Here is a 22,285-nt window from a genome sequence, read left to right as displayed (position 1 = left end):
TGGGATTTGTAACAACTCTGAGTTTATACAACCCCACAACAGCTGCACCACCCAGTTTCCAGGGAAGAACTGAGGAGGAGGTGGAGAGACCAGCCCAGAGGTACCTGCCACCCCGAAGGGTCGGCGCAGCCCCGAGGTGAGCTTCCTGGTGTTGTTGTCCCGCAGCTCCATCCGGCCCACGCGCACGATCTGGCACACAAAGCTGATCTTCTCTCTCTTCAGGTCCTTGCTGCCCAGGTCCTACAAACCATCAGGCTGCTTTTCAACAGCTGAATTTCCAGTTCCATTTCAGCAGGCAGAGGGTTTGGTGCTCAGAATCTGCCTCTAACAAAAAGTGCTCGCAGAGCAGAGCAGCTTTTGCAACAGTACTTCAACATCTCACTGGAGTTCTGTGCAAATTAATTCCTTAGGAGGTCAAATCATTTCTAGTACGTCAAAAGTCCAAAAATTCACTTTGGTTTTTCCCAGGTGTTGAGAATATTTAGCAGCCACTTAGGAGAAATGTCTCATGCAAGCCTCCGGCAGCAGAGAATTGTGGAATGGTTTGGGTTGGAAGGGACCTTCAAAATCATCTTGTTCCCACACTAGCAATGAGCAGGGACACATTCCACTATCCCAGGCTGCTCCAACCAGGCCTTGGACACTTCCAGGGATACAGGAGCCATCACAGCTGCTCTGGGCACCCTGTGCCAGAGCCTCCCCACCCTCCCAGGGAACAATTCCTTCCCAATATCCCATTCATCCCTGCACTCTGGCAGAAGCAGCCATTCCCCTTGTCCTAGAGCCCCTCCCCAGCTCTGTTTGCCCCTGCAGAGTGCCCCCACTGGTCCCCACACAGCACCCAGCTGCTGCCCACCCCAGGGTGGCCCCAGGCCCGGCAGGGCGCACTCACGGTGAACACGGCCCGCAGGTTGTGCAGTCTGTCAATGTCCTTGGGGAGGCCACAGCTCGACCACCTCACCAGGTAGTTCTCACTGAAAAGAACAATATTTTGAAGACTTTTTGTATAAAACATAGAGCAACAGAGCCACAGAATGCTTTGGGCTGGAAGGGATCATGAAGAACATCTCGTTCCATCCCCTGCCATGGGCAGGGACACCTTCCACTGTCCCAGGGTGCTCCAAGCCCCAGTGTCCAACCTGGCCTTGGGCACTGCCAGGGATTGGGACAATCCCACAACCTCTCTGGGAAACCCATGCCAGTGCCTCACCCCCTCCCAGGAAAGGATTTCTTCGTAATATCCCATCTGAATCTACCCTCTTTCAGCTTAAAGCCATTCCCCCATACCCTATCACTGAACGCCCTTTAACATAAGCAGATAAAATCAACTTCAGAATTTACAGGAGACTTTTCAACCCAATTTCCTTTTCCTAAGGAAACAAGTATTGAGCAGGGAGCATTTCCCTTACATCTACCCTCTTTCAGCTTAAAGCCATTCCCCCATACCCTATCACTGAACGCCCTTTAACATAAGCAGATAAAATCAACTTCAGAATTTACAGGAGACTTTTCAACCCAATTTCCTTTTCCTAAGGAAACCTAAGTATTCCTAAGTATTGAGCAGGGAGCATTTCCCTTAGTGCACACAATTTTTATAAAGAAAGCAGCTCCTCAGCAACCAAGTGTGGGAATTCTGCAGCTCAGCAACGGCACAGCCCTTGCAGGTGTGTTCACCTTGAATTTCCATCTGTTCTTGGGGAATCACAAGCACAGCACAACCTGAAATGTGCCCCAAGTGAAGGGACCAGCCTATGCTTTTCACAGAAATTTGACTTTGCTAAGCCCCAGAAGTCCCTCAGTACCATCCCTGAGAGAGCACAGATAAAAAAGGCCCTGACCTGATGAATTTGGATTCCAGGGGGTCATACAGAGACATCAGGACTTCAGCATCTTCTCCTATTTTACACACGACGTTTTTTAAATTTACAAATAAAGCAAATGAAGGAGTGGCAGCAAATTTTGCTTGTCTGTTGATATCAATATTCTGCTTCTGAGACTGCAATTGAAGAACAAAATAAAGTTTAACTTAGCCTAACAGACATCCAGCTGCTATAAAACTTTCCTAAAACCTTCCAGAAAGGAGGTTTCCATTGAGTGTCTGCTCCTGTGATCTTTTTTCTGTTAAGTTTTATGACAGACAGATTTTCTGGATCTGTCTTGAAGTGCCACACCATAAGGAAGAAGTTAAAAAAGAAAATAAGAGAAAAAGGAGAGAAAAGATGTCTTCACTTATTAAGTAGAGAGAAACAGATGGAGAAGAAATAGAGCCCCAAACATACCTGAAAAAAATCCAGGAACACACAATAAATAGAAACAGAAAAGTTCTTCCCTTCAAAAATAAGGATTTTGAACTCCAAAGATGCTGACAGTTCAAGACTGAGAAGGGCTTTAAATTTGCCCCTTTTATTTCAACAGTAAGTGTTTAGGATTGGCATAAAGAAACCACACAAGAATGAGGATTTTAGTCTTTGTGATTCTCAAACAGAAATTCTGACGACAACCTAACTTACAAACCTCTCACATGCACATCTGATATTAACTCACAAATGCAGCTGATTTATTCATACAGGTCTGAACCATAAATTCCACTAAAGCCTTTAAAGGACGTAAAAAACCCCAGCCTAACACAAAACTTCTTACAAAATTTTTAAGCCTGATAATTCTTCATAAACACATCAAATCCCTCATTACCAATGCTAAAAATAACAGTCATCCAATTAGTTTACAGCCTTGTGTTTCCCAGGGAAAAGCCACAGAGTCTCTCACTTTTTCCTCCTGTAGCCTCTCTTCCACTTGCTTGGAAGCAATTTCATGTGCTCTGAAAAGGCTGATGGTGCTGGTCTGCTCTGGGTCCAAAATGTTGCCATCTTCATCTCTAACCACCAGATCTAAATCCAGAATTCTAAACAAGGCAGAAAATATGTTTGCGAATTAGCAGAGCTGAAAGGAATGCACAAAAAGCACCTGCCAAGTGTTCAACGAGCACACCTGACACGTGATGGAAAAGAGATTATCTGAGACGTGATAATGCAATTTAACATGTCAGCAGCCTGGAGATCCAAGTCACTTATTCCCACAGCAAAGGGAGAAGGGATGGAAATGAAACAGCACAACAGCTGGGGAAGCAACTTCCTAAACAAACAAATTTGCCCGAGACTTGGTCGCCTCCTCTGATTTATCCAACAGTCTGAACAACCAAGTCCCACCACACACAGCTCGTGTCTCCCACTCCCAACTCATGTTTTACCCACACCCCACAAGATGAGGCAGAAGTTGTTTCCTTTTTTAAAGCAGAAGCCAGATCTCTGTCAGCAGGGTGTTAACATCCATAATTACCTTCTGGAGAGGAAGCTTTCTGCCACAATCAAATCCAGGCTCAGGAAAAAAAAAAAAATCACTTTTCTCCACATTTTCCACAGCGCTGGCAGCAGCAGCAAGGGTTAAAAAATCAGGTCCCTTCCCTAAGACTGCCTTTGTCACCTCCACCCCAATAAATGTGTCCCTATTTCCTTTTAACTCCATGGTCAGCTCTCCCAGTGGAGCTGCTCTAACTTTTAGAGCTGAAATATGTTTGATCAATGAGCTTAAATCAAATTTGCTGTGTCTGCTAAGTCACACAGGGGTTCATGATTTATCTGAAAGTAAATTCCAGCTGGGCACAACCTGCAAGGACTTGGAAACAGGAGCTGTGGCACACAGATATTTCCATGGACTTGGAGGATTCCTCCTCACCCTTGGAAGTGTTAAACCCTTGAGTGGGGTCAACACCCAAACCCCTCCAATTAACTGCACTGCATTAATTGCAGGAGACACAAAAATCATTCAAGCTGCAGGGTGGAGGCAGCAGATTTTTAAACTCTGCTCTGGAGCTGGACCCAGTCAACACAAAACTCTCCAGCATCCCCAGAACATCTCACTCCCAGATGAATTTTCTGGTGAGAAAATGGTTTCATCACTGAAAGCAAACAGAAAAGCAGCCCGAGTTGTTTTCTTCCTCCCTACTACTGTTCCCTGGACAGCAGCCACAGCAGGAGAAACACCCACAGAGCACTGGAATTGTCAGAGTCCTTCCATGGGAGAAAGTGCCCAGGACAGGGGAAAAGCTCAGAAATTCAGGGGAAGTCTCATAACCCAGGCTACAACACACCAATGTTTGCACAGGCTGTCAAAGGAGTCAAAGCAACCCCTCCTTTGATGCAATTCCTTTGTTTTAGCCTTTAACTTGCAAATGATGCTTGGGAAAAAATCTGATTTTTTTTTTCCTGAAGTGTCCCAGTTACAGACATTTGCAACTGAACAGAAAAACTCAGCTTTTTCACAACAAAATTACCTGACCCAATTTCAGAAAGATATTAAAAATACAGATTCCTAAGGCCATTTTTGCTTCCTCAGTTATTCTGACAATATGCTGCAAAACTTCTGTCTGTATTTACAGAAGGAAAAAAAAAACTTATTTGCAAATCAGTGTTTCACAAGTCAGGAAAGGTCAGGACATGATTAGGACAGAAAACACTTAGAATTATTTGGGTTGTGACCTCAAAGGTGACCTAGTATTTACAAAGCAGATAATGAATTCATTCTGTCTGGATCCTAAAATCCCATTCATGCTCCTTTTAGGCACAAGTGAAGGGTTTAGGGTTTTATTAGGAACATATGTTACCTTTCAGTGGTGAGCATTCACTCAAAGTTCACATTCACCTCCCTCCTGCACTCCCCAGAGAACCTTCTGATCACTTAATTAGTCCATCAGAACATTACAGATACAAAGCACAGCACAAGATGTTCCACTGGATCTGCAGGCTGAGCATCTGGAGGTTATTCAGAGCAACTTCTACCAACTCCTTGGGCAGATGGTGAAATCCAGCAGCCAAACAAATAATCCCAACATCTGGGTAATTGTCTGCAGAGGTACCACTGTCCATACCTCAGACTGCAAATGATAATTACTGACTGATGGAATGCAGTTACTGATTTTTTTTTTTAATTTATTTTTTTAATCACAGCTTTTGCTGATAAAGTACACGAGCAGAAATCCTGCAAGTTTGGCAGTTCTTAAGGAAACAAACAAAAATAAATTAAATATGGTGAGATATTTGCATCACAAAGCATTGAAAGACTGGGCTGATGCAAACTTTTTCATTCCCCAGGTGTGCAGGACAACAGAATCCCACACAATGGGCAGGACTGAAGGGAGCACCACAACATGTTTTGTCTCTCAGTATTCAAAACACTGCTTCCAATGATGAGGAGTAAGATTTCATTTCTTATTTTTGATCAAAAATGCAAAATCATAATTGTACAGACAAGTTATAATCTAAAACTTGTGTTTACAAAAATTGTCTTTAAACCCAGCCAACCATCTGGGGAGAGACAATACATCTGAATCACTGAAATATCCAACACATGCAACCTGCACTGCTTTTTGGGGCAATATTTCCTTCCCAGCTTCCACTCTCTTGTGCTAAATAGCTCCTTTCTTTTATGAAATCTCCCTGCTCATCTCGTGCTACCAGCTGGATGCTGTGGAAGGAGAGGAACCAAGAGCTAAATGGTGCTTCTGAGCCAAATCCTTCAACATCACATTACAGCTGAGTGACTCGAGGGCACAGGCAGCTGGTGCTGCTCAGAGGGTGACAACTGTTTGTGCCACAGAAGCAAGCGGAGTTTAAAATTCTATTTTCAAGGCAGGCAATACTTGCACTTTTGAATTGGCCTTAAAAAATTACAGCTTCATCCCATTGTCAAATTGATGATACCATCAAGAGAGAGAGATGGATTCCACTTTACATATTACACTTTAAAGATGCTGCCTCAACTTCAATCTTTATCTTGCTGTAACAGAAGTGTGAATACACAAATATTTCATCTACAGCTCCAGGGGGAAAAAAAAAATCCTCCAAGAATTCACTGACAGCTGATGTGTCTTACACAGGGTGATCTGGATTCAGGCAGAAAAACTTGAGAAATGCTGTTCACAAACCTGTTGCCATAATCAATTTTGGCAGTCACTTTCTTTTTCAGCTCCTTGAGCTCATCCTGGGGCAGGGTCCCAGAGAGGATTTGGGATCTCCACTCGATCAGGTCGTAAATCATGTGCCGGACGCTGCGGAACATTTCCCTGTTGTCCTGCTGTTGTGGGGGGAAAAAATGGGGGAGAAATCAGGTTTGAAGGCTTGGGAACACACAGGAAAAATTGCAATTATCAATAGGAGTTCAAAGGATAAGTGTACAGCAGCTCTGGAGCAGGAGCCCAACAGAACAGTGAATATTCTGAGTGTTGCACTCAGCTTCAAGGAGCTAAACTGGTGTAAAAGCTTGGGTTTATGTTACCTTAAAACCTGGCTCATGCTGTTTTCAGGCATCCAAGGGGAAAATGTCCTTTTATTGATTCCCAGGGTAGCTTTGTTCAGTGACCCTCTGCACTGAGCAGAGCAGGAATGAAAACGGTGCATTTTAACAGCAAGAGGCTCAAGTTCTGCTACAGATGGGAGAATCCTCTCTCTCCCTGCTTAAACCTCCACAACAACACTTGAAAATCCCTCATTGGGCACATCAGTGCCATACAAGTCCACAGGTAACTTTTAAAGGACAGTGAAACACCAGGAAAGACCTAAACTTGGTAGGAAGTTAAATACCTCAAGTGTTTATGAAGCCTGGAACTGTGGATATTAAATACTGCCAGCAGCATATACAAACTTTCCTTGGCACCACTCAGCTAAGCTAGGAATAATTAAATAATTACAATAAAATTTTCCACTTAAAAAAAACCACCCAAGGAAAAACTGCAGAAGATGCAGGAAAAGAACATAATGACTCCAAGACTCTAGGAAAAGGATATCTAACTGTGAAACTTAAAGACTTCAGTCTGTTCAGATTATCCAAAAGCTGGCTTGATTATAGTGGGAGAACCTTCACAGAGAGAAAATACCCATTATTAAAAGCTCTTTAATGCAGCAGAGGAAGACACAACAGGCACATATGGCCGGGAGCTAAATACAGACAAACCCAAATGGGGATGAGGTTCCTGATTTTCGAGGCTGCAGGGAATCATAAACCAGAGAGATGGGAAACATTCCACATCCCCTGCTCTCTTCAAACAAAAACTGAGCATTCATTCAAGATCCAAACACAAATTACAAACTGAATCAAGGCATAAATGTGACCATTTAATGGGTTTTGATATGCAAGATAGGGACAGCATGGAATATTCCTCAAGCCTGCAGACTGCCCAGTCTGAAACCAGTTACCTCCAGTAAACCAAACTTGCCCTGATTGCCTGTTCCTGGATACAAAATTATTAGCAAAGAACTAAAGTATTGTTTAGCACATGGAATCATAGAATGAAATGGTTTTGGAGAGACCTTAAAGCCAAGCCAGTCCCACCCACAAATTCCACTGTCCCAGGGTGCTCCAAGCCCCACCCCACTTCCCATCCTGGAAGTGCCCAAGGCCACATTGGACAGGGCTTGGAGCACCCTGGGATGGTGGAAGATGTCCCTGCCCATGGCAGGGGGTGGCACTGGGTGGGATTTAAGGTCCCTCAGAATCCAAACCATGCTGGGATTCCACAGCAGTGGAACCAAGGGCAAAGCTGTTCCCGGTGCCCTCCTGAGCTTCTGTTCCTCCTCCTTTATTTCTGCTCCTTCCCTGCTCCTCACCTCACAAACTCCCTGCTATTCCAACTCCTTAAAGCTCTCTCTTTAACACATAATCTGTTTCTTTTCATAGAAGATATTATCCTTCATCTTCTATATTGCCACACGACATCATTTCCATTACACTCTTACTCCTAATCTTTATTTTCATGGGTGTGATTAAAAGCCACATTAGTCAGCACAAACGTCTTCATTACACTCGGTGTCTTCACTACACAGCTTGCACTTTTATGGTACAAGATTTCAAACATATTTATGGGAAACAGAGACTGCATTAAACCCTGCTTTAAATAAAGGAATTTCATGTTCCCATTATCTTGTTACAGTGACCTTGCACAATGAGAGCATCACAAGTGTGGGCCAGGTACCTTAAATCCCACAGCAGGCCCTGCTTCACATCTGAACTGCACTTTTAAAAAGAAGTTTGAACTTTTGATCTTATTTATATGCACTTTCACCTCTGGTTTTGTTACCTTCCCATCTGAGAGACTATCAATAATTATCCCTGCAAATTTCTAAGAATATATTCTTATGTGGCTGAAACCTTAGCATATCAAAATAAGCAAGTATGCAAATTAAGGCGCCAAGATTTGGGAACAATCAACTTTATGTAAAGGAATACTGAGAGGTTAAAGACCTACATTGATAATTTTAAAAAGCTTTCAATTTACACCCACAAATTCAACACTAAATATTCAATTATTTCATAACAGAGACCAACAGCCTTAAGAAACAGCCTAAAGACCATTTCTTGAATAAAATTACATGTTAAATTACTCCAAATCTGTTATACCTTAAAAATAAAACATATATGTTTTCTATGTGTTTTATCTATGTGTTTTCTGTGTTTTATCTATGTTTTTTTTCTATGTTTTATATATAAAACATATATGTTTTATATATATTTTTTCTATGTTTTATATATATTTTTTCTATGTTTTATCTATATTTTTTCTATGTTTTATATATATAGCATAATAGAACCTACACAAAAAAGGGATTGTAACTGCTCAACAAACTATTGCTGGATCAAGGTAACACTCAAAAAAACCCCTGATTCTGCACAAGAAAATAAAGAGATTTGAGCAAACAGGCAAGACATTTGTGCTTCAACAAGCACAAAAAGCTACTGAGATTTGTGCTATAACACAGATGATGCTACATGGATTTTCAGGACTGAAAGTGACCTTTAGAAACAACAACAGAAGGGAAAATTCAAGAAGAATTCCTTCATAAATAGCAGTTCCCTCCCATTTCTCCTGTACCTTTCCCAGCACCACTTTCCCCATAAAACCCTCCTGGTGTGAAGGTTTTCCTGAGCTGTTCTCACCACATAGAGCTGTCTCCAGATGATGGACCATTCCCTCAGAGTGGTGGTGACCTCCTGGATCAGGGGCAGCTCGTTGGGGATCACAGTCTCGTGTTGGCTGAGGAGGAAGAGTTAAAAGAAAAGGCTGAATTGGGCAGCAAGTGCTGTGAGAATGAAGAAGCACAGAATTTTAAGGACTGAAAGGAGATTTAAGGTCACTGAGCACAACCAGCACCACCATAGTCACCACTAAGCCATGCCCCCAGTGCCACATCCACAGTTTCTCAGCAACTGCAGGAATGGTGATGCCACCACTGCACAGAGCAGCCTCTTCTGTGGAAATTTTTATATCTCATCTAGATCACCTGATCTAGAACAATTCCTGATGAAGAACTGTTCATTTACAAAGGGAACTGAATAGAACTGGGTTGGAATTAGCGTCACTTGTAAATTTCCAAGCAAAAATAAGATGTTATCAGATATTGAAGCACACCAGTAAAACCACACCATGAAAAAAGGTACTTGGATGTGCTCAGATTATGGAATCATGGAATGCCCTAGGTTGGAAGGGATCAAAGATGATCTTTGTGATGATCAAAGTGATGCCTTGTCAAGGCTGACTTAGAACAGAGGCTGGACATAATTAAATAAAGTAGGGATTGATTCAAAGGATCTCCTCCATGGATGCCCCTTGGGCAGCACCAGAGCCCAGCCAGGGCTGCCCCCAGGATGAACCCAAATGGCCCCAAAATGCACGAGCGCTGCCGGGGTCTCTCCCTGGGCTCAGCTCTGCTCCATGTGCACATTGCAGTTCAGTGTCCAATCCCACTGCAGCCCCTGCAGTCCCACCCTGCTTGTTTTTCCCTCTTCAACCCAAAAAACAAGATAAAAACCAGATGAGCCCAACCTGCTAGGCCACCATGCTGCTCTTTAATTGTTTTGTTTTTTTTTTCCAAAATATTGATCTCGCAATGAAAAATTAAGATTTTCCTTTCCATGAAGTTTCTGTATTATTTGTTTTAAAATGAGGTGCCATGAAGGTAAGAAACACCAGCCACCTCTTTGAATATTGCAGAAGTAGGGTGCTTAAAGGCAGTTTTGCAATCAGCAAGGAAGATGTCATTATGCAGCAATCTCATGATTAGTAGTTTGATCATTTACATATTTAACAGAGTATAAAAATAAATCAGGCACAAAGGAATAAAACATTTTAATCCTGTTTCAGTCCATTTCATACCTGGGTAATGATTTATTAATTTCACTCCACCTCCTTTTTCCTGTGGATTTGGTTTCTTTCCTGGTTTTTAACTGAACTTTTATACTCATGTTAAAGACTTCTACCTGCATGTCCACCAAAGCTGATTTGATACATAAGGATCTGAAGAGCTGCTGAACAACAAATACAGCTCAGGGTACTGCACACACCAGGGAAAGGAACAGGAAAAACACAAATTAACTCCTCAGTGAGGCAGAAAACTACCTGGAAACAAGTGTAAGTTACCTGGTAATGCATTGAAATGATGTGGATAAAGCAGGAAAAAGGAGATTTGTTCTTTTTAAAGCCAACTTACCCCTTGCCTTCAACGATTGCTTCCTTAAGATGGATATAGGAGGCAGGGAATATGCCCTTGGAGAGGGAGGGAGAGGAAAAAAATGTTATTTAACCAGCTGCACACAACAGATTGTGTTTATTACCTAAAATATGCCAAAACACTGCTGGGCCTGCAGAGCCATTCACATCCTCAAGCACCAGAAGAGTTGTGTTTGGGACTTCTTTAATATACATTGAATTTTTGCATTGCCTGTCCTTTCAAGATCTTATTGCAACCTTACAGCTTCTCTGAAAAAATATTCTAGATTCATCAAGATGCCAGAAATAAAACAATAGTTTTAAAATAAACTAAGTCAAGTTGATAAAGCAAATTCCACCATCTCACCCTTCAAGGTAGGAGTTCAGTTTTCTGATCATCTGGGAATGCAATAATAGAAATTTTTGGGAAGCCACCAGGGAAAATAACGCATGGGCATGTGACTTTTTACTCCAGTTTAAAAATATTTAAAAATCACTAAATTTAGTGGCAGTCAGACAAATGCAGCAACATGTGGAGTTAATTTAAGGCAAGAAAAATGTATAATTGCTTCTCAGACTGTAAAAAGTACGTTCATGAAATATGGTTTATAAGAAATTCAATGTGTTCACACACAAAAAAAAAAAGAACAAAAAAAGACTAAAAACCCAGGCCTGGTAAGGAAATGGGTGGGATGAACCACTCAACTCTGTACTTTTAGACATGGAAACAACTAAAAACACACCTTTGGAGGCAAATATGGCACTTGCAGTGTTTCAGTGAAAAAAGCAACAAACCCTGAAGTTTAATTTTGTTTAATTACTACTATGAAGTAAAAGGCTCAAAAAATAAAACACGATGCTAGAACCAGTATTTGTGTGGTTTCCTCTCAGAAAAGTTCCTCTAAATGCAGCCCTTGGTGCACACTGAAATTCCAGTGCAGGAGGAGCCTCCTCCTCTCTCCAAAGGGAACAACTGAAAACTCACAAGGTCAGGGACTGCATTTCACCAGGAATTCAGCAGAGTCAGCCTCTGAACAGACCAAGAAGAACATCAAGGTCTGAACTTTTCACTGAGGAAAAGTTTGGTGCAGCAGTTTTGCACACAAAAAAAAAAGATGATGCATGTCAAGGTTTAGTGACTGATTGATCTATGAAGTACAAAAAGTGGGATCACAGAAATATAAAATAGCCTGGCTTGGAAGGGACCTTAAAGCTTACCAAGTCCCACCCCTGCCATGGGCAGGGGACACCTCCCACTGTCCCAGGCTGCTCCAACCTGGCCTTGGGCACTGCCAGGGATCCAGGGGCAGCCCCAGCTGCTCTGGGGCTTCTGCTCCACAGAATCTGGGGCTGCCCCTGGATCCCTGGCAGTGCCCAAGGCCAGTTTGGACACTGGGGCTTGGAGCAGCCTGGGACAACAAAATGTGTCCTTGCCGTGGCTAGAGTGGCACTGGATGAGCTGTAAGGACCTTTCCAGCTCAAAACATTGGGCAATTCCAGGAATTCCATCCCAGCCCCTCCCAAGGAAGAATTCCTTCCCTATATCACATCTAAACTTCCCTTCCCTCAGCTTAAAGCCACTCCCCCTTGTCCTGCCCCTCCATCCCTTGTCCCAAGTCTCTCTCCATCTTTCCCACAGCTCTTTCAGGCACTGCAAGACCACAGTGAGGTCACCTCAAAGTTTGCTTTCTCCAGGCTGAACAATCCCAGCTCTCCCAACCTTTCCTCCTCCCAGCAGAGCTGCTCCATCCCTGGGATCATCCTGTGCCTGCTCTGGACTCTCTCCAGCAGCTCCACGTCCTCCCTTTAGACCCCAGAGCTGGATGTGCCGCTCATCTTTTAGGCCTTGCTCAAATCAGTTTCTATTAACTTGGGAAATTCCCACTGACCGGAGGCTGAGGACACAGAGCAGCAGGGATCAGTGCACACCTGGGATCCAGCTCCATCAAACCCACACAGCCAGGGCCAAAACCCATCTTAGTGCAAGGGAAAAATGAGGAACACACCCTGGCAACACTCACCTTCTTGGATTTCTTCCGTAGTGTATAACCCCTGTACCAACCTAGGAGAGAAAAAAGGGGACAAGCATTAAAATGTTCATTTATGGCACCTCCCAGCTGCTCCTCCCCAGCTCAGCAGCACCCTAAGGTGGTTTCTGATCATGCTTCAGCCCTGCACATCCCACCTCAATCTCAATTTTCCATGGGTTTAGATATCCTAGATAAAACAAGTCGTCCTGGGAGGTGTAAAATCAGAGTGATAATGGAGAGAAGTACATGGCAGAGAGGTGGTGCACATGATGCGTTTAATTGCTGTGCATTTAATTTTAATTACTAATTCACCAACACCAACAAAACCAACTTAAGAGCATTAACTTGACAAAAATTTACTGATAGGCTACTTCCATTTCAAAACCCACTTTAATTCCACAAATGCAAGTCTTCAGGAAACAAATGCACCTCACCAGGAAACAGGAATACTTGGGAATTTAGGGTCACATATCAAAATACAAAAGCAAGGAGCCCATTTGGAAAACTGAGCCTGGATGCCACATCCACCCCTCCAGCCTGGCAAAGAAGGGTTTGTAGAGCACACCATCCCTGTCGAGGGGAGGATGGGGAGATCACAAAGCAGATGTGGAATAAAAACTGCAGTCCCAGTCCTGAGAACAGGGAGACACTTCCATGAAACCAACACATGCTGATAAATGCGTTATGCACAGAAATCCAAATTAAAGGCTGAAGCACAGGGGATCTGTCAGTCTGCTCTCCTGCAGCACAAGCCCAAGGGATTCATCACCTCCTCCCTGCAGCGCTTGGGGCTGGGTTAGTGCCACCTCAAAAATCTCAGATTTGGAACCACCACGCTCCACCTCCCAACAGAGGCTGCCACAGCCTCACATCCCACACTCCCACTGGGTCCCAAGGAACACCAAACTGAAATCAGCACTCCCAGCCACGGCCAGGTGCAAAGGAGGCAAAGTGGGAGGGTTCCCTCCACTGCCTGAAATCCATGCACAGATTCCAATCCTAATAAAAAACTGAATTCCCACAGTTCTAGATGAATAAAGCAACATTTTGAAGTCCTGGAGTTTAAACTGCTGAACAACTGAACTCTGATCAGATGCACTGCACAAACTGGAGAACAAACAATCATTATTTCTTCTCCTGTGCTGCCTCAGGACATCCTGTGGAATAACAGCCCTGGGGCAAAGACAGCTCCCCACGGATGAAGCTCTGCTTCCCGAAGCTCTGCAGCCAAAGCTGCCAGGATCGTGGAGGAGAGAGCAGCCAAAACCTGCCTTGGAGAACAGGCTGCACTGCTGCTTGTGTGGCCAGGCAGGTCCCACCAGGTTCCTCCTGGCGCTGGGAGCCCAGTGCAGCTCCCACTGGGGCAGCTGGGGACACTGGGGCTGCCCAGGAAGGGGCTCACATAGGGGCAGGGTCACTGAAAGGGTGAAGCCACCTCTAAACAAGTCCCCAAAATCATGGGAGAGCTGGGAATGCTCACCTGGAGAGGAGCAGCTCCAGGGAGAGCTCAGAGCCCTGCCAGGGCCTGAAGGGGCCCCAGGAGAGCTGGAGAGGGACTGGGGACAAGGGATGGAGGGACAGGACACAGGGAATGGCTTCAAACTGACAAGTGGGAGATTTAGATGGAATATTGGGCAGGAATTCCTCCCTGGAAGGGTGGGGAATGGTGGGACAGAATTTCCCAGAGCAGCTGGGGCTGCCCCTGGATCCCTGGCAGTGCCCAAAGCCAGGTTGGACACTGGGGCTGGAGCACCTGGGACAGTGGAAGGTGTCCCTACCATGGCAGGGGTGGCACTGGGTGGGATTTAAGGTCCTTTCCAGCCCAAACCATTGGGGGATTCCAGGAATTCCTTCCCTGGGAAGGAGGTGATGCCCTGGCACAGGCTGTGGACTCCTCATCCCTGGACCTGTTCAAAACCAGACCTTGCCCCTAAGAAATCTGGGACCAAACAGTTCAGATGTGCATCTAAGGAAATGCTCAACTAAGAAGGCACCAATTAAATATTTCTGTCAAAGCTGCAAAAGAAACTCAGAAATTTGCTCTGGTTATGGAAATGCTCAACTAAGAAGGCACCAATTAAATATTTCTGTCAAAGCTGCAGCAAAAGAAACTCAGAAATTTGCTCTCGTTACCCTCAAACAATGCATCCATTTTGACAGTTCCACTGCATTCACAAACAAAAAAATCTGCAATGGAAATTTGCTCTGGTTATCCTCAAACAATGCATCCATTTTGACAGTTCCACTGCATTCACAAACAAACAAAAAAATCTGCAATAAAAACTAAACTTTGCCATAATATCAATAATAACTTCTGTGAAAATCCTTATTTAGGAAGCCAAACTCCCTTCTCATGGCAGCACCAGAAATTAATTGATGCTCCAACAGTTAATCTTGATCTTGAGGTTGATTTTCTGTTACGTTTCCCAGCAATTCCCCTTAATCAGCCACATTTATTGATCATATGGTTTCGTTTGTCCATTCCATCAAATAACGTCAAGAAACAGAACTAAGACAATAAAGATGTGGAATGTACTAATCCAGAATGTGGATTCTCTCAATTCAGGAATTATTGCAGAAAACTAATTTAAGATAATATCAAACATACAGCGGGATGGGAGGAGCAGATGTGGACTCTAGCAGGTATCCATGAAAAAAGAAAACCTGCTTTTCCCACAGGGAAAAGGGGTAGGAATGGCAAAATCCTCAGCAAAAAGGCTTTAGTGACTCTCCCAACAACTTTTCTGTCCCAGGATTATTTAATTAGAGGGTTTTTCTTTGGATGGGCCCATTCCCACCTCAGCCTGGCACACACCTGGGAATTTGTAGGGTACAAAACCTCCCAGGGGCACAATCCACACCAATTTTACCCAGTGAAAGCAGGTGATCAAACAACTCAAACAATCCCCTGATCTTGGCAGCTCTGACACGAGACAAGGGTTACAGCATCATTAGATGTCTGTCTTGGGTTTGGCTGTTGTGCTTGGGTGATGGTTTTGTAGGAACAGTGATGTTGAGAGTTCTCTTGTTTGAGAGGCTCAGAAGAGAGGTTTGGTCTTTGTCATGGTTTAGGAGAGTTTTTTGATATTTAGGTGTCAGAGAATTTAGAGAAATAATAAATTAGAGAAGTAATGTTGCAGTTTTTCTTAATAAATTAAAATTTCATTATTTATAAGTATTAAAACAGGTTTAGATAATTGTGGTCTGTTGTGTTCAATATATTCTGTTAAGTATTAAACTGAGGATATTGACAGCTTTTCTAAACTTGTTACCCTTTATTTTTGTTTGATTTGTAAAAGTTTAAGTTTCCCCCATCTCAGGTCAGGAACGAGCAATGAGTGCTTGGGAGAACAAGAATTTGGATTTCTTTTACCATGAACTCACTCCATGTGCTCCAGGCCCTGAGAGGGTGAAGGTTTTACTCTATTTCCAGCCCAGGGGAAAAGTCCATCCCCACTGTCCCATTTACTTGGGAACAGCCAGCATTTATTAGGGCTTCAGCATCTGATAGGATTTCAGCATTTAATAGGGTTTCACATTCCCTGCTCAGTTTCTCCCACATTCATTAAATAAACCTATTTTTATACAGAAGTACAAAGCTGTGCAATATTTGAATCACTCCATTTGCATTTAAAATCTTTGCATTATTAGGGGTTTATTAAAGCATGCAACATCAGATAGCAGAAAGATTGCTTTGCTCAGAGTCAAACTTGGCATTGCAGCAGCAAACTGAGCTCCAAGAAAAGGCCAGCCCAGGAATAATGAGAAAATTCAAAAATTCCACTTCAAGTGATGATCAACTCTTAAAATAGCATTGTTTGTCTCAGTAAACATAATGTTTTAAGAAATCCAATTAATCCATTAACTAAAATAAATTTATCACCAGATCTACCAAAAGATCAATGTCTAGAGAAGCAAATTAAATCAATACATTGAAGTAAATCCTGTTTCCACAAGACAAACAATGTTGCACTATTTTAAACACACACTTTGGTTTTGTGTTCCCCACAACTCTGCAAACTGCAGCACACCATAAAACTCCAACTCAAGAATATAATGAAAGTTTTATTTTGCTTGGATTAAGAGCTGAAAATGTTCTGACAATTTCCACATCGTGTTGATTATCAAACTCGGCACTGAAATTCCCTTGTACAAGGATCAGGGAGGAAAGGCTTTGGTACAGGTGATGCTTGTAGAGTTTCACATCAAAAGAGGCACCTGGAAAAGGCTGAAATCAGTGCACAGCACTAACACAGGCACACATCTCAGCAGAGACACATAAATAATTCAAGACCCAGGTGACTTTCAAATTCAGATTAAACTTCTTGTAGCAGCAGGTTCTTTTGTATCACCCAGGGGTACCCAAAAAGCATCTCTCATTTCTCTCATGTGGGGGAGAGGCTACAACTGATCCACACAAACCCAGTTGTGGGAAAAGTCTTCTTCCCCAGAAAATCCAGTGCTTTATCAGCTCATCAATCCGTTTGCTTCACCTTCCAATTCAAGAGTGTCACAAACAGAAAAGTAATGCAATTCCCCCAAAAAAATTGCTATTTTTCAATTGAATTTTTGCCATCTTACCCTCATAAGTTTCCAGGATGTGCACGGTGTCCCCAATCTGCAAGGAGAGTTCATCTGGCCCCCTGGCATCGTAGTTGTAGAGAGCTGGACAGAGGGAACACTGCTGTTAGTACAGGCACAACAATCCCAGGGGTTTCATCACATCACTGCTTCTATTACTTGTTATTGCCATTCTGCACCTTTTTATTAAAAAAAAAAAAAATTAAGTTCCATAAAAATTCAGCCAACTTCTTAAATCCATCATTAATTCCTTTTGTAACAAAAAAACACCCCCAAGTTCACTTTCTAAAGCTGTTCCTTGCTGTGTTTATAAAGCTTTGCTTCTTCATGGCAATACACTCAATTTTTGTTGTATTTGCCAGCCTTCCACAGCACTTTGTGTCAATTTTAGGCAGTTCTACAAAGAACTGCTCTGTCTTCCCTGTCAGCTCAACACACAGAAAACTTACAAAGTGTCTTTAGAAAACTCCAATTGCCACGCTAACATTAAAGGATGATTTCTCAGTCATTTTCATACATTTACTGCATGCACAGGATGTTGAAAAATATTATTTCAGAATTTCTGAGTGGCAGAGGCAACTTCAGAAACCCACTGTTCAATAAACTACAACAAATCCAACAGGAATTCAAAGACCACTCCTCTCTGCCACTCCCAAAAGAAAATCTGGGCAACGTCCACAAACTCATCTGACAAAGAATGCTACAAACCAGGCTTGGTTGGGAAAAAATACTCTTGATCTGAAAACCAAAACAGTTACAACTCCAAAAGCCAAATTCTCATCAGTTTTATAAGGAGTAAATGTTATGTAGCAGAAAAAAAAAAAACATCTTCCAATATCAAGGAGGGTCCTCCTTGAAGACAGAGACTGAAATATTTCAGAAGATGGAAATTAAAGAACTTTAGTCAAGGTGGACCCACAGAAATGTCTTCTTCAACTTACAACTGCAGCTACTCCCTCCAAAGGGGATCAATAACACCTGAAAATCAGAATCTCCTCCAGGAATTCCTGTTTGTTCAGCCCAGAACTCCTGGAATTTCAGCTCACAACCAGATCACCAATAAATAACCCAATGGCTCACCAATAAACCAATCTATAACCCACTGGATCACCCATAAATCAATCCATAGGCCATTGGCTCACTAAGAAATTAATCCATAAGCCATTGGCCCACCAATAAATAATCAACTGGATCACTGATAAATAAATCCATAACCCACCGGATCACACACAAATCAATCCATAAACCATTGGATAGCCAATAAATAATCCATTGGATCACCAATAAATCAATCCATAACCCACTGGTTATGGACTGATTTATTGGTGGATCACCCCCAAATCAATCCTCCCAGGCTGGCTGGGTCCTTTTCTCTGCAGAACTCCTCTGGCTTGACAGACTTTAGAGTGAAGAGGTAAATAAATAAATCTGAGTGCACAAGTGGAAAAAAAAAGACATGGGAAAGCAGTTAGGAAAAAACACTGTATAAGGTGGAAGATTATTAATGGAATTAAAACACACCACAGGGTAAAAAGAACAAAGGTCAGGTGCACTGCAGAGACCAATATCATCAGGATTTAAATGAAGCTTTTAGAAAGTAACAGTTTTTACTGGCATCAAAACAAGCCAAGCTATTTGTGTTTTAATATCTTCCTTAATTTTGGCATTATTACAGACAGATAAACTCTCCCTCCCAGGTATCTGGCACAGGATATCCGAGAGCCATAAATGCCACCCTGCAGGAGAAGGGGGTTCTGAGAAAAACCTTCACAAAAATGAGCATTTTAAACTGCTCACAGTGGTGAACACAGAGCACGTGGGACAGTCTGCTTGGAAACACTCCTGAGAAATATTCTCATTTCAGCCTTTGTGCATAGCAGGGAAAACAAAGTCACACTAACTCCTCCAAACTTGCATGGCTGGAGTGCAGCATAAAAAGAAACCCAATCCTGAGGGTGTTTACTGAGATCCCTCCAATGCTCACAGCTCCGTCAAGGGGCCCCTGGGATGTTCACACATCCAGAAATGAATCCAAGGACAGTCTCCCACCTCCAGGACCCTGACAAGCAACTTCACTGACTCACACCAGACATCCCAGCCAGGAAAAATCTGCATTAGAACAGATTAAAAACCAGTCCTGTACTCAATTCACACTTCAGCTGAGCATTTCTCCGGCATTTAAGTGGAATAACGCTCAGGATCAAAGGCAGCTATGAATAAAAGGCACTAAAATTTATGCCCAAGAGTGCTCAAAGTGGTGTCTGTCACAACAAGGAAGGTCAGGCAGCAGGAGCTGCAGTGGAATGACCAATTCTTCTGACAGAAGATGACAAACAGCCATCAAATGGTAATTACTGCCCACGCCAGCTCCCACTGACCTCAGCTGACTGAGGAGCCGGGGGGGTGTGATTTATCTTCAAAAATATATATATATATGTGTGAAAAATATGTCTGCAAGAGAAAATAAATCACATTTCTGGCTTCCAACAGCACTGACAGATCATGAAGCAAACAACCCAAATAACTATAAAGTGCATTCCACCCCTGTGATTACAAAGCAAGGCTTGAACTGCACCACAAACTCCCCTGCAAGGGAGCAGGTAACTCCTCCTCACAGGAAGTTTTTTTTTTAATGTACAGTGGCATCAAAAGATGCTGTGATAGAAAACGTTTGATTGGAGCAAACAACAAGGCTTTAATTAAAGGAAAAGACAAAGTTTGGAGGAGTAAAGCATGAAACTCATATGTTTGCATTTTGTCTCATCAACTGCATCCTGAGCTATCATTTAAAATATTTAAAAACCTGAGGTATATCTTTCCATTTTTCAAGTTTTTTTCTTTTTGAACTGAAGTATGTTTTGCTTAATTTAAAAAATCCAACATCCACCCAAGGGTCCAAAAAGTACCAAAAGCAGAGGATTAAGTGTGGGCACAGAAAGAGGCGTTTTTTCAGCTCTAAGAGTTGATAAAAAAGGAACAATGAACAGGGCATTACAGTAATTGCACCAAACCCCATTTACCATTCAAGAACACAAACACCTCTGTGAGCTGCACTCAGTCTGCACACATCAGAAAAATGAGGGGGCCAACACTAGAAGAATTAGTGGTGGAAACAAAGGAACAAGCAAAGGTAACATCAATTTATGTTGGAAAAGCTTTTTTCTAACTGCACAAAAGGTAAGATATCTTAAGACAGCATAAAGATGTTACAGAGTAATATTCCCTGGCATTACTTTGCTTTAAAGGCTGTATTAATCATTCTGAACTCCTGAATGAACCCAAACTACATTTAACACACTACCAGCTTTATTTTACACTGGCTTTAAAAAAAAAAATCCCTAAATCCTAACTGTGCTTTTTCAATAAAAGCAGACAAATTGCAGAGGTGAAAGCAAAGTCTTTTGTAAATTCTCTGGTATTAAAAGACACCTGAAGGTTTTCCTGTTTTCCCTAAAATGAAAGTGGATGATTTGAGTATTCAGGCAGATTCCTTAGTCCTCTGATACTCACCCAGAGGAGCTCCTGATTTCTACACCTGAGGCTAATGGAGAAGCAAAAAGAAAAAAGCAGTGTTTGAGTCAGGAGTTACACCTGAGAACTTTAAGAGACAATTATTTCATATGTGCATTAACCAACGGTAGATCCTCTCCCCTTCACCTTGGGTTTTGTCATTCCTAGTCTCACCAAGCTTGATTCAGAGTTCTTTCTCAGTATTTTAATTATTCTGTTATCCAAACATTCCCACAAAAAATTATTTCCTGAAGAAAGAAGAATCCTGGAGAAATTCTCAGATCTGAGCAGTTACCATTAAGCTAAAGGAGAAAATCAGGCTTGAAGTTCCTCCTGGCCAGTGGTGCTCTAATCTTATTGATTAAATCCACAAATGTGACTTTTCTCACAGGATTAGCCCAAATCCCACAAGTTCAAGTAGATAGAAAGGATTTATCACCACTCTCCCTTACAAAGGTGAGATGGCTCCTTTTACTCCTCCTCTCTGGGAGCAGCAAATTCCTGAAAACACACCACGGTTCACCTGCAAACTCCTCCATCACTACACAGGGCATCTGTTGAGAGTGAGAGAACCCTAAAGCAGCCTCTGGAACCCCCAGGCTGAAATCCCTGCAATGCCAGCCTGCCTGCCTCTTCCAAAACCAGGACACAGAGTGAAGGGCCACCAAGCCTTTCTAAGCACCAGCAGGCACCCCAGGCTTCACACTGGATAGCAAAGGCAGCAATGTGTCCTGCATCACATTTGGTGTCTCTTCACTCCCTACCCAACGTGAGTTAATTAATTAATAAGATGAGGGAACTTCAGAAATCCAGAACAATCCCAAAGTTGGGGCCTTCCCAAAGTGCAACCACCCTGCTGAGCCCTGCTGGCAGAGCTGGAGGAGGACAAAACAAGATGCTTGTCCTTTCATTAAAAAATAGAGAAAGAAATAAAATCTGGAGAAAAGGAGGCTCAGGGGGACCTTGTGGCTCTGCACAAGGAGGGGACAGCCAGGGGGATCAGGATCTTCTCCCAGGGAAAGAAAAAAGAACACAAGAAATGTTGTTGTGGCTCTGCACAAGGAGGGGACAGCCAGGGGGGTTCAGGATGTGCTCCCAGGGAAAGCAAAAAGAACACAAGAAATGTTGTAGCAGGGGAGGCTCAGGTTGGACATCAGGAGGAATTTCTTCACAGGAAGGGTGATTTGACATTGGAAGGGGCTGCCCAGGGAGGTTTGGAGTGCCCACCCCTGAAGGTATCCAAGGAAGGGCTGGAGGTGGCATTGAGGGCTCTGAGCTGGGGACAAGATGGGCATCAGGCACAGCTTGGCCTTAAAGATCTTGGTGCTCTCTTCCAACCTGAATAAATCTGGGATTCTGTGAAATGAACAGTTCTGGACAAAGCCAAGATTTCCAAGAAGCAAGTTCAGTTTCTCGCTTCCCTCCCTCCCCCCTTTCAAGCCAGACACTTTATTTTTAGGGAGCTAATGAAGTGAGATGCTCAGTCACCATTTTACCAGCTCTCTCCCCTCCTCCTGGCTAATGTGTATGTACAGTGCTTCACCACCAAGTACTGAGGGTATAAAGCTGAAACTAGTGCTAAAAAAAATATATATATACACATCATTATTGACTCTAACAGCATTATTAA

General features: G+C 42.9%; 1 protein-coding gene across 2 annotated transcripts in view; it reads right to left on the bottom strand.

Moving 5' to 3' along the window:
- The window catches only part of DOCK1 (dedicator of cytokinesis 1), a 265,150-nt gene that overhangs the window by 226,298 nt on the left and 16,567 nt on the right, over positions 1-22,285 (bottom strand). For both annotated transcript variants that reach the window (XM_039731351.1, XM_039731353.1), the window contains exons 2-10: positions 17,146-17,229; positions 12,556-12,596; positions 10,536-10,591; positions 8,986-9,082; positions 5,981-6,129; positions 2,767-2,902; positions 1,839-1,996; positions 893-974; positions 105-240 (exon numbers count right to left, since the gene is read on the bottom strand). In XM_039731351.1, the coding sequence (XP_039587285.1) occupies positions 105-240; positions 893-974; positions 1,839-1,996; positions 2,767-2,902; positions 5,981-6,129; positions 8,986-9,082; positions 10,536-10,591; positions 12,556-12,596; positions 17,146-17,229 (939 nt within the window). The remainder of the gene's footprint in view (positions 1-104; positions 241-892; positions 975-1,838; positions 1,997-2,766; positions 2,903-5,980; positions 6,130-8,985; positions 9,083-10,535; positions 10,592-12,555; positions 12,597-17,145; positions 17,230-22,285) is intronic.

Source organism: Passer montanus, unplaced genomic scaffold (genome assembly GCF_014805655.1).
Source record: "Passer montanus isolate IOZ18808 unplaced genomic scaffold, ASM1480565v1 scaffold77, whole genome shotgun sequence".
Lineage (NCBI taxonomy): Eukaryota > Metazoa > Chordata > Aves > Passeriformes > Passeridae > Passer > Passer montanus.
The sequence above is the reverse complement of the archived record's forward strand: the minus strand, read 5'-3'. Positions and strand labels throughout refer to the sequence as shown.